This window comes from Scyliorhinus canicula, chromosome 12, assembly GCF_902713615.1.
Source record: "Scyliorhinus canicula chromosome 12, sScyCan1.1, whole genome shotgun sequence".
NCBI classification, from domain to species: Eukaryota; Metazoa; Chordata; class Chondrichthyes; order Carcharhiniformes; family Scyliorhinidae; genus Scyliorhinus; species Scyliorhinus canicula.
This window is the reverse complement of record NC_052157.1, coordinates 40,969,370-40,982,537: the sequence shown is the minus strand read 5'-3', so window position 1 is coordinate 40,982,537 and position 13,168 is coordinate 40,969,370. Positions and strand designations below refer to the sequence as shown.

The window sequence follows — 13,168 nt, the reverse complement described above, 5'->3', positions numbered from 1 at the left end:
GCTGGCAAAAATCCTGGCCACCAGGATAGAGGACTGTGTGCCAGGGGTTGTGCACGAGGACCAGACAGGTTTTGTGAAGGGAAGGCAGCTGAACACGAATGTGCGGAGATTGCTGAATGTCATTATGATGCCGGCGATTGAGGGGGAGGCAGAGATAGTGGTGGCACTGGATGCGGAGAAGGCCTTCGATAGAGTGGAGTGGGGGTACCTATGGGAGGTGTTGGGGAGGTTTGGATTTGGTGAAGGGTTTATTAAATGGGTGAGGCTGCTATATGAGGCCCCGATGGCGTGCGTGGCCACGAATAGGAGGAGGTCGGAGTACTTCCGGCTTTACCGAGGGACCAGGCAGGGTTGCCCCCTGTCCCCCTTGTTGTTTGCACTGGCAATCGAGCCGCTGGAGATGGCATTGAGAGATTCAGAGAGGTGGAGAGGCTTGGTGCGAGGTGGAGAGGAACATAGGGTGTCGTTGTATGCCGACGCCCTGTTACTGTATGTGGCGGACCCGGTGGGAGGGATGCCGGGAGTGATGGAGTTACTAGCCGAGTTTGGGACCTTCTCAGGTTATAAATTAAACTTAGGCAAGAGCGAGGTGTTTGTGGTGCACCCTGGAGACCAGGAGGAAGGAATTGGTAGGCTCCCGCTTAGGCGGGCAGGGGAGAGCTTTAGGTACCTGGGGGTGCAAGTGGCCAGGGACTGGGGGACTCTCCACAAGCATAACTTTACCAGGCTGGTAGATCAGATGGAGGAGGAGTTCAGGAGGTGGGACATGCTGCCATTGTCATTGGCGGGGAGGGTGCAGTCCGTCAAAATGACAGTGCTTCCGAGGTTCTTGTTCCTTTTTCAGTGCCTGCCCATATTTATCCCCAGGGCCTTCTTTAGGAGAGTGACTAGCAGTATTCTGAGTTTTGTGTGGGCACATGGGACTCCGAGAGTGAGGAGGGTGTTCCTGGAGCGAGGAAGGGATGGAGGTGGGCTGGCACTGCCCAACCTTCTGGGGTACTATTGGGCAGCCAATGTGTCAATGGTGCGTAAATGGGTGATGGAGGGGGGAGGGGCGGCGTGGAAAAGAATGGAGATGGCGTCATGTAGAGGTACGAGCCTGGGTGCCATGGTAACGGCACCGTTGCTGCTCTCCCCTAAGAGGTTTACCATGAGCCCTGTGGTGGCGGCGACCCTAAGAATCTGGGAACAATGGAGACGGCATCGGGGGGAAACAGGGGGCTCGATGGAGGCTCCGCTGGGTGGCAACCATCGGTTCATCCCGGGGAACACGGATGGGGGATTCAGGGGGTGGCAAAGGGCGGGCATCAGCAAATTGAGGGACCTGTTTATTGGCGGGAGGTTTGCGGGCCTGGGGGAACTGGAAGATAAATTTGGCCTTCCCCAGGGGAACATGTTCAGATACCTGCAGGTAAAGGCGTTTGCTAGGCGACAGGTAGAGGGATTCCCTTTGCTGCCCTCGCAGGGGACGATGGACAGAGTGCTTTCGGGGGTGTGGGTAGGAGAGGGGAAGGTGTCTGACATCTATAAGGTAATGCAGGAGGTGGAGGAGTCGTCAGTGGAGGAGCTGAAGGCTAAATGGGAGGAGGAACTCGGGGAGCAGATAGAGGACGGGACTTGGGCGGATGCCTTGGAGAGAGTCAACTCTTCCTCCTCATGTGCGAGGCTTAGTCTCATCCAATTTAAGGTGCTGCACCGGGCCCACATGTCCGGGACTAGGATGAGTAGGTTCTTCGGGGGTGCGGACAGGTGCACCAGATGTTCGGGGAGTCCTGCGAACCACGCCCATATGTTCTGGGCATGCCCAGCACTGGAAGAATTCTGGAAGGGGGTGGCGGGGACGGTGTCGAGGGTGGTTGGATCCAGGATCAAACCAGGGTGGGGACTCGCGATTTTTGGAGTTGCGGTAGAGCCGGGAGTGCAGGAGGCGAAAGAGGCCGGTGTCCTGGCCTTTGCGTCCCTAGTAGCCCGTCGAAGGATTCTGTTACAATGGAAGGATGCAAGGCCCCCAAGTGTGGAGACCTGGATCAGTGACATGGCGGGATTTATAAAATTGGAAAAGGTCAAATTTGCCCTGAGAGGATCAACACAAGGGTTCTATAAACGGTGGCAGCCTTTTCTGGACTTCCTGGCTCAGAGATAGGTAACTGGGTCAATAGCAGCAGCAACCCGGGGGGGGGGGGGGGGGGGGGGGGGGGGGGGGGGGGGGGGGGGGGGTGCATTATTGTAGTGTTTATTCTGTAACTTTATAGTGTGTTAATTTGAGTTGTTGTTAAAATGCTGGGTTGTTCATGGGGATGGGGCGAATGTATATGATTGTTAATATTATTGTTATTTTCGGTATTTTACTAAGGTGCGTCAATGTTGTATAAAATCAAAATTTCTCAATAAAAATTATTTAAAAAAAAAAAAATTTTTGCGCAAAGATTAACAGATTTCCTTTATTTCAAATATTCCACCTTCTGAAAACAAACCCACGTTTATGTAGCAAACTTTAACATAATAAAACATCGCATGGCAACATTATCTATCAAAACATGACACCTAGCCACATAAGGAGATCGGAGGTCAGATGGCCAAAAGCTTGGTCAAAGAGAGAGGTTTTGAGAAAACGTCTTCAAGGGAGAAAGAGAGAGAGAGAGAAAGAGGCAGGTGGAAATTCTGGAACTTAAATTTGTCAACTGAAGGATGGACACCACTGGTGGAGTGAATAACATCAAGGAAGCTCAATAGGCTAGAAACAGAGAATCACAAATATGCTGTAGGGTTGTGAGGCTGGAGGAAATTATGGAGTGGAGTGGAAAGGCCTTGGTGAGATTTGTGCAGCAGAATGGTTATTTTAGATACAATTTTTTTTAAAATTTAGATTACCCAATTATTTTTTTCCAATTAAGGGGCAATTTCCTCCCACAAGTCCCGAAAGACATGCTTGTTAGGTGAATTGGATATTCTGAATTCTCTCTCAGAGTACATCGTACAGGCGGCGTAGTATGGTGACTATGGGGTTTTCATAGTAACGTCATTGCAGTGTTAATGTGTCACTAATGAAGATTATTATTATTTAGCGTGGCAATCCACCTAGCCTGCACATCTTTGGATAGTGGGAGTAGGACACCCGCAGACACGTGGAGAGTGTGCAAATACACACGGACAGTAACCCAGGGCCGGGATCGAACCTGCGTTCTTAGTGCCGTCAGGTAGCAGCGCTAAGCACTGCGCCACCGTGCCGTCCTATTATTTTAGAATCAAGACATTGCTTAACTGGTAGCCAGTTAATTGAGCCAGCACAGGGGTGATGGTCGAATGGAACTTGGTGAGAGTTAGAACACAGACCATAGTGTTTTGGATGAGCTGAACATAGTTTAGCGGGTAGTACATGTGAGGCTGACCAGGAGTGTGTTGGAAGTAGTCAGATTTGGAGCTAACAAAGGCATGGGTGAGGATTTCAGCAGCAGATGAGCTGAGGCAGGGACAGCCTCAGGCAATGTTACGAAGGTGAAAAAAAGCTGCCTTTATTGAGGCATAGTGACAACTAATTAGGGACTCTTCTTGCTGGAATCACTGCTGACATCTGCTTTTGTGGAACTTATTCTCACACTGTTAAATTGTTCCACAGAAAGGGTGTCATTCTAAGTGCATTAAATCTACAACATCCTGTTTTAGAAAAAGGAGCAAGTTAGAAAGAAACCTTTAAGTATTATCGTGTCTTACACCTTGCAAAATGTCGCTTAGAGTAACAATGAGCAGACTGTTTTTCTGTAACTTGTACTAAACGTCATGGGGTGAATGAAAGGAACCTGTTGAATATGGCCATGCACACAGGCCGCAACACTAATGGGGACCGGGACAAAGTTGCAAGGACAAGAGGACACACCAGAGACTTGACCATCATGCATAACTTCCTGATTCTCTTCACAGGTACAAGGGTGGAGCCGCTTCTTCTGCTGTTTGTGCCTTTTCCATGGGAGATGTGAAGAGAGCCTTCAATGGAAGGTACATGGAAGTGAACTGGGAGACACAGCAATGGTATCCCTACAATCATATTGTTCCAGAACCAAGACCAGGATCTGTAAGTATCTCTGGTATAAGCACTAGCCTTGTTGACATTTTGGAGGAACACATTGGCATTTAAATATCTCTGCACAAAAGCATTGATGTTTTACCACATTGAAAAATTTTGTTCTGATTACTTTCTGGAATATTCACTGATTTTTCCAGTCATCAATAAAATCCTTGCATCGGGCACCCATTTCCTGCCGAAAACCTTACTACATGATTTTTTTCCAGTAGTGTAAATTGCTATGTCAACATTTCCCATGCAATTTTACTGTGTCAGCTGTCACACTGCAGGCTCCGACTACTGCTCGGTTCTGTAGATTGAATTTCCCCCAGCACTGTCGCTACCTCATCCTGGAATGGAAGGATAATGCCAACTTTTAATTTAAACGACAACTGCCTTCTCAGACCCTTCTCCCCAGCCCCTTTCACCGTCCACTCCATCAACAAGGGTGAGGAGCTCATAGAATTCTTTGACACTAAGATTGAGACAATCTGTCCATCGGCCTCTGCCACTTCCCTTCTCTCACCTGGCGAAACTTCCCTCAAGGTTCCCCTCTCCTCTGTTTAACAGGTGGATATCCATTTCTGAATCAGGCAGCAGAAGACATTCAGTGATTCACGACTGATTTATTGTTGTACTATAGTTCAGAACAAATACTAGTTTTGACTCTTCCCTTCTGGATCCTCTCCCTGTCTAGAAGCATGACCAACTGGGGAAAAGCCCAACTCTTAGTAGAGGCTTCAATGAGCATCACCTGCTCTCAATTCAATTTAAAGGAGGACTTGGTTTACTCTTCGGAGGACCTGAATTTCTCACATTGTCATTCCCAGGCTTGAACTTTCACCTCTAGTTTCTGTCCTATCTCCCATCATAACCTCTGCCAGCTTATCTTGACCAGGAGAGCCAGCTCCTGTTCCCTGAACCCTGTTCCCATCAAACTGCTGACCACCCAATTTATTTTCTTGACTGCATCCCACCCCTGCCCCCACACACCAAACACCGTTTAATTTCCCACCTCCCTTTCCTCTTCTACGTCCTTGAATGTGCTGTTGCCTGGCAAATCCCTGCCCCATCTTTCCTGCAACTTCCCGTTTGAACCACTTGGGTCGGTTTTCCATCTTTGCCTTTTCCCAGCTCAATAAATCAGGCCATTAAATCTAGGAACAGTGTTAATTGGTTTATGGTGATACTTTCGCAACTTCTTTTGAGGATGTCCAGCCCTGGAGATTGACGGCCAATTAGGTATGGCTGGCAGCTGTGTTGTCCAAGCGGTGCCTGGCTCACTGTTGAACTAAAAGCAGTCCCAAAGGAGAGAAGACCACACAGCAGGGCCAGAAATCTATATTGATCGTACGACCCAGAAACACATGAAATCATGTAACGAGGGCTTTGGGCGCACGTCCCAGCGCTATCGGGCTTGCAAGAGTGACCGGCATGTTTGGAGTCTGACGTGCACCCATGGGAATTAATAAGGCAATTAAGCCCATTAAGGAAGCGATAGTTAGTGATTTTAAGTGGCCTGTCCGTTCTTATGGTTGCTGAATGAGCCAATCGGCCAGGCGACCTTCACGATTTCGGTCCAACCTTGATTCAGGGCGTTCTGCATTCTTTCATCTCATTAATTGATACGGGTCTGCAGCTTCCTGAGGGAGTTCTGCAGCAGACGTCTGCCTTCAGGCAGCTTGTCAGAAGTGCCCACACACACCCTCACTTTTCTCGCCTTCACCCTTTTCCTGCATACATCTACCCCCGCCCCCCCCCCCCCCCCCCCCCCCCCCAATTCCTGCCAGCGCTGAGCCTTTGACATGATGAGATCCTGAAGTGGCCTATTTTTAAAAAAAATTTAAATAATTTTTATTCAAAATTTTCATAAAATATCAACAACAAAAAATAAAAGAATATTTACAAAGAACAGAAAAAAGAAAAAAACAGTACCCCCCCCCCCCCGCATACACAAAGGAAGAGGTAAATTATCACCCGCCATTCGCACAAAATATGCCCCCCCCCCCCCGTGTATACATCGAGAAAGAACTAAATCAACGCCCGCCGTTAGCATAGAACAACTATGCCCATCCCTTCGGTCCAAAACAACGAAACAACCCCCTTCCTCCCCGGGCTGCTGCTGCTGGCTTTTTCCTGTCGTTCTGTCAGGAAATCCAGAAATGGCTGCCACCTCCTGAAAATCCCCTGCACTGATCCCCTTAGGGCAAAATTCTCCTTCTCTAATTTAAGAAACCCTGCCATATCATTGATCCAGGCCTCCACGCCTGGGGGCCTCGCATCCTTCCACTGAAGAAGAATCCTCCGCCGGGCTACTAGGGACGCAAAGGCCAGAACACTGGCCTCTTTCGCCTCCTGGACTCCCGGCTCTACTGCAACCGCAATAATTGCGAGCCTTCAGCCCGGATTGACCCTGGATCCTACCATCCTCAACACCGTCCTTGCTACGTCTTTCCAAAATTCCCCCAGCGCTGGGCATGCCCAGAACATATGGGCATGATTTTCTGGGCTCCCTGAGCACCTGATACACCTGTCCTCACTCCCGAAGAACCGACTCATCCTTGTCCCAGTCATGTGAGCCCTATGCAGCATCTTAAACTGTATGAGGCTGAGCCTCGCACAAGAAGAGGAGGAGTTCACTCTCCCCAGGGTGTCCGCCCACGTCCCCTCCTCTATCTCCTCACCCAGCTTCTCCTCCCATTTACCCTTCAGCTCCTCGACCGAGGGCTCATCCATCTCCTGCATCACCTGGTACGCTGCCGAAATCCTCCCCTCACCAACCCACACCCCCGAGAGCACCCTGTCCTGGATCCCATGCGGCGGCAGCAGAGGGAACTCCGCCACCTGCCGCCTGACAAACGCCCTTACCTGCATGTACCTAAAGGCGCTCCCCGGGGGAGCTTGAACTTCCCCTCCAGCGCACCCAGACTCGCAAACTTCCCGTCTACAAACAGGTCCCTCAACCTCCTGATACCTGCCCTGTGCCAACTCAGGAACCCGCCATCAATTCTCCCCGGGACAAACCAGTGGTTGCCCCGTATCGAGGTCCCCATCGAGGCCCCCACCTCCCCCCTGTGCCATCTCCATTGCCCCCAAATTTTGAGGGTAGCTGCCACCACCGGGCTCGTGGTATACCTCGTTGGAGGGAGCGGCAGCGGCGCCGTTACCAGCGCTTCCAGGCTCGTGCCCAGACAGAATGACTTCTCCATCCTCTTCCATGCTGCCCCCTCCCCGTCCATTACCCACTTACGCACCATCGCTGCGTGGCAGCCTAATAATACCCACAGAGGTTGGGCAGCGCCAGACCCCCCCCTATCCCTGCCCCGCTCCAGAAACACCCTGTATCGGACCGATACAGTTTCTCATAAAAGTCCCTGAAGACCCCATTAATGTCTACCCCCCTTCGCACCACATTTCCTCCCCGATCCTTAACTCCACCAATCTCCCTAGCCGCATCCCGCTTACGGAGCTGGTGTGCCAGCATGCTGCTCGCCTTCTCCCCATATTCATACACCACACCCTGTGCCTTCCTCCACTGAGCTTCCGCCTTTCTGGTGGTCAACAAGTCGAACTCAGCCTGGAGGCTGCACCGCTCCCTCAGCAATCCCTCCTCCGGGGCCTCCGCGTATCTCTTGTCCACCCTCACCATCTCCCCTACCAATCTCTCCCTCTCTTTCTCCTCCCTTCTCCCCCTGTGGGCTCGAATGGAGATCAACTCCCCCCTAACCACCACCTTCAGCGCCTCCCAGACCGTCCCCACTCGGACCTCCCCTTTGCCATTGGCCTCCAGGTACCTCTCAATACATCCTCGAACCCGTCCCCCCACCTCCTCATCCGACAGCAGCCCCATCTCCAAGCGCCAAAGCGGGCGCTGGTCTCTCTCCTCCACCAGCTCGAGGTCCACCCAGTGCAGGGCATGGTCGGAAATGGCTATCGCTGAATCCTCAGCATCCTCCACTCTCGCAATCAGCACCCTACTCGTAACAAAGAAGTCGATCCGGGAATAGGCCTTATGCACATGGGAGAAGTATGAAAATTCCCTGGCCCTCGGCCTCACAAACCTCCATGGATCCACCCCTCCCATCTGGTCCATAAACCCCCTCAACACCTTAGCTGCCGCTGGCCTCCTACCCGTCCTGGAACTGGATCGGTCCAGTGGCGGAGCCCTTAAAAGAGCCCAAAAGACCGAAAAAAGCGGGAGCTACCGAACGTGCGGCTTAGCTCCGCATCACCGCAACCGGAAGTCCCCCTGAAGTGGCCTATTAATAGGCTGCCTGTTGCCTCCAGTGTCCCCCATAAAATGTGAGACAGGTCAGGGTGGGCATGTAGGTGGTGGATTGGCCAGGCGCTGCATTTTCCAAGATGCCCTGTTGGCGAGGGTGTGTAAGGTCCAACGCAAAGACCAGTTTATTTATTTTTTTAAAACAAATTTGGAGTACCCAATTAATTTTTTCCAAATAGAGGGGCAATTTAACGTGGCCAATCTACCTAACCTGCACATCTTTGGGCTGTGTGGGTGAAACCCACGCAAACACAGGGAGAATGTGCAAACTCCACATGGACATGACCCAGAGCCGAGATCGAACCTGGGACCTCGGCGGCGTGAGGCAGCAGGGCTAACCCACTGCGCCACCGTGCTGTCTTCAAAGACCATTTTCAATGAAAACTTCTGCATCAAATTTGGGGCAGCACGGTAGCATTGTGGATAGCACAATTGCTTCACAGCTCCAGGGTCCCAGGTTCGATTCCGGCTTGGATCACTGTCTGTGCGGAGTCTGCACATCCTCCCCATGTGTGCGTGGGTTTCCTCCAGGTGCTCCGGTTTCCTCCCATAGTCCAAAGATGTGCAGGTTAGGTGAATTGGCCATGACAAATTGCCCTTAGTGTCCAAAATTGCCCTTAGTGTTGGGTGGTATTACTGGGTTATGGGGATAGGGTGGAGGTGTTGACCTTGGGTAGGGTGCTCTTTCCAAGTGCCGGTGCAGACTCGATGGGCCGAAAGGCCTCCTTCTGCACTGTAAATTCTATGATAAATCATGATTTGATTGGTCATTTCTGATATCTAAACAATCTTAGTACTGAGGTGCTCTATTTGTGATTAACTGAACTGAAAGCATTCATGGACAGCAGGTAAGTGTGGGCAGGGTGGCATAATAGATGGTGCAAGTTGCAGATGATGCACTTATTACCAAACATGTTAATAATCTTCATAGCTATCCGCACTTACCACACACTATAACTTAAAGAGTCATAATCCTCTGATTCTGTGAAGTTGGCAGTCCATAGAATCCCTACATGGCAGAAAGAGGCTATTCGTCCCATTGAGTTTGCACCAACCCTCTGAAAAAGCATCCTACCTAGGTGCACTCCCCCCCCCCCCCCCCCCCCCCCCCCCCCCCCCCCCCCCCCCATCCCTGTAATCCCATTTAACCTGTGTGGTAGTTACCACTGTTGTATATATCACATACGAGATATAATACGGTAAGGCTCCTGTACTACAGGTATGGGGGTAGATCCCTGCCTGCTGGCTCTGCCCAGTAGGCGGAGTATAAATGTGTGTGCTCACCGAGCTGCAGCCATTTCAGCAGCAGCTGCAGGAGGGAACACATCTCTGCTTAATTAAGCCTCGATTACACTCTACTTTCGTCTCGTCGTAATTGATAGTGGATCAACCTGTAAATCTTATGACACTGAGGGCAATTTTACCATGGCCAGTCCACCTGCACATCTTTGGACTGGGAAGTCCTGGGAGGATTTGCCTTTGGTCATTTGCAAGCCCTGCTTTGATACAATATACATTCAGACGGGGTGATGTGCCACACGGTGATTCATTTGCTTTTTTTATTCATTCTTGGGATGTGAGTATCGATTCCAATGCTAATGTTTATTACCAGACCTGGTTGCTTTGACAAGATGGTGGCAACGGTTCATGAACCTCTGGTATATAAGTGCAGCGCATTTGAAAGTATTTCTAAGATGCCGATCACTATACTTTGTCGTGTCAGTCCTGACTCTGTTGGTAGTGCACTCACCTCTGAGTCACACTATTCTGGGATCAGCTCCCACTCCAGGGCTTGAGCACCAAAATCATGGCTGACACTCCACTGCGTTGTTGAAGAAGTGCTGCATTGCAGAGTGTTGAACCGAAGCCCCATCTGCCTGTTCCAGTGGATCCAGATGATCCCATAGCGTTTTCTTAAAGAGGAGCAGGGAATTATTCCAGTATCCTGACCGGTGTTTATCCATCAATCAAACTTTAAAAACTTCTTAATTTATTCTTTCATGGGCTGTGAATATCACTGGTAAGGCCAGCATTTGCTGCCCATCCCTATGAACTGATTGGCTTGCTAGGCCATTTCAGACAGCAGTTTAGAGTCAACCACATTGTTATGTGGAGTCACATGTTGGCCAGACCAGGTAAGGATGGCAGATTTCCTTTCCTGAAGTAAACCAGATTAATTTTTGCAACTAATTAATTTTAATTAATGCTGTGAAGTAACTTTTTAATTCCAGATTTATTAATTGAATTTAAATTTCACCAGCTACTACTGGAATGGGATTTGAACCCATGTGCCCAGAGAATTAGCCTGGTTTAATAGTCTTAACGACATTTCTACTATGTCACCATCTCCCCAGTTATAGTCTGCTCATTATCACGTTGGTTAAAGTGGGAGTCTGCTGCGTACAAATTGGCTGCTGCATTTCCTACAGTGACTCCACTTTAAAGAAAGTGTTTGGTTGGATGTAAAATGTGTTTAAGACACCAGGGGCGGGATTCTCCGACCCCCCGCTCGGTCGGAGAATCCCCGGGGGGGGGGGGGGGGCAGCGTGAATCCCGCTCCGACGCCGGCTGCCGGAATCTCTGGCGCCGGTTTTCGGGCGGGGATCACGCTGCGGCAGTTGGGGGCCGTTGGCAGCGGCCCCCCCGGCAATTCTCCGGGCCCCGATGGACCGAGCGGCCGTCGGTTTCTGGCGAGTCCCACCGGTGTGGATTGGACATGGTCCCACCACGTAAGTTGGCTGGTGCGGTCCTCGGGGGGGGGGGGGGGGGGGGGGGGGGGGGGGGTTGCAGGATGATCCGACCCCAGGGGGGGTCCCATGGTGGCCTGGCCCGTGATCGGGGCCCACCGATCTGTGGGCGGGCCTGTGCTGTGGGGGCACTTCTTCCTTCCGCGCTGGCCCCCGCCATGGCTGGAGCGGAGAAAACACCCCCCTGCGCATGCGCCAGAATACGCCGGTCAATCTACGCATGCGCTGAACCACGCCGGCGGTTCTGCGCATGTGCTAACTCGCGCAGTTCCGTCGGCACCAGCTGGCGCGGCGCCACCCTAGCCCCAGAAGTGTAGAGAATTCACAACTTCCGGTCGGCCCGACGCCGGGATGGTTCGTACCGTTTTTTATGCCAGCGTCGGGCCATCGCACCGATTCGGGAGAATCCCGCCTCAGGTGTTTGCCACATAAATACAAGTCTTTCTTTCCGTATTTCCTTTGCTGCTCCATTATAGCTCTGCTCTTGTTTCTTTTTGCATTCACGTCCGTCTCCACACTCTCTGATGGGCAGTTCTTTGAGGGCTTGCCTGATGAAAAGGATTCCTCCATTTCCCCCCTCGTACCAATCACATGCACCTCCCAAGTGGGAGGTCAATATTAACAAGCTTTTGGAATTTGATACTGAGCCATCGCAAGGACGTTTTTGACTGATCTGCAGCTGCTTGAATGAGCTGTCCTTCATTTAAAGAGCTCATTAGTTGCTTGAAAGGTGTGAAGCAAGTATCATTCTCCATGTGTCATTATAGGTCCAATTCCTGTCACCTCTCATAAACAAATTCACAGTGCATGAAATCACCTGTGGCAAAGATCTCTTCTTGCTCTCTGTTTATGCTGGTGAAAGTGGGCCAAAAAATAAGATTAGTTCTAACCTATGACCTTGTAACTTCACTTGTGCATCCAAAGCCACGATCGTTAAAGTAGCAAAAATTATTGGTCCCAGGGCAGCAGTAGTTTTCCAAGTAAAATGAATGTGTTATTGTTCAGAAACATAGGAGGCCACTCAGTCCCTCAAGACTGTTCTGCCATGCAATTAGATCATGATTGATCTGTATCTGAACTCCAATTACCAAGAGAGTTGGACTTATTTTGTAATCAGCAGCACAGAGAAACACATGGCTATACAATGCGACTGGCATTGTATAAGGGGCCTCAGCATAGAACGCACGACTGAGGCCGCACATTGCCCTGTATTCTACACTGTCTAGCAATAGATCGGAATGCCATTTAAAAATGGCATCCCAATCTGTGAGGCTCCTGAAGTAACTCCCAACCATCCCCCCCCCCAGCCGAATGCACTATGGGAAGCCCCCCCCCCCCCCCCAGCCGAATACACTATGGGAACCCCCCCCCTCCGCTACATCCCCAGCACCCACACAGCGCTTTCCAGTTCATTTGCACATGCACAAAAAATGCCAGCATGTCACCTTGGCAGTGCCAAGCTGGCACCACCCGTGCCTGCTGGCAGTGCCAGGCTAGCCCCCAGGTGACACTACCAGGGTTCCCAGGTGGCACCAGCAGTATCAGGGTACCATCCTGCCCAGAGAGCATGCAGCTGGGGGCCTCCAATCCCCGTTCTGTCAGGTCCCCATTTGTGGAGGCCAGAACTGACCAGCACTTACCCAAGGTCTCCAAGGCAAAGGGGATAAATCTGAAAGCCTTGGGAATCTGCACATTAGAGTGAGACAAGCTATCCTGCTCTCATATGCAGATTTGTCAAAAAGGGACCCCGCCCACAATGGGCTGGATTCACATTGCAACGTCTTGCGAGATCGCATTATTGGCTGTGCTACGCTGCAGCAAGTTGCTTTTCGGGTGCAGCGTGGCCTTTGGATCGCGCCCACAGAATCCCTACAGTGAAGAAGGAGGCCCACTGAATCCGCTCTGGCCCTCCAAAAGAGCACCTACCCAGGCCCACTCCCCTGGATTGTGCTACCGTGTGCCCTTTTTGCGTTCGTGTCCAGCACCAGGAGAAAGAGGCGGGGGGTCTATCAACACCAAGTGATCCAAATGAGAGCCATTAAATACAATAATTATTTTTACAGCAGTAGATTCACATTT

The 13,168-nt window shown here is 51.0% G+C and overlaps 1 protein-coding gene across 15 annotated transcripts in view; it reads left to right on the top strand.

Annotated features, from left to right (window-relative positions):
* The window catches only part of sema4ba (sema domain, immunoglobulin domain (Ig), transmembrane domain (TM) and short cytoplasmic domain, (semaphorin) 4Ba), a 636,623-nt gene that overhangs the window by 597,924 nt on the left and 25,531 nt on the right, over positions 1–13,168 (top strand). For all 15 annotated transcript variants that reach the window (XM_038813267.1, XM_038813268.1, XM_038813272.1 and 12 more), the window contains one exon: positions 3,919–4,069. In XM_038813267.1, the coding sequence (XP_038669195.1) occupies positions 3,919–4,069 (151 nt within the window). The remainder of the gene's footprint in view (positions 1–3,918; positions 4,070–13,168) is intronic.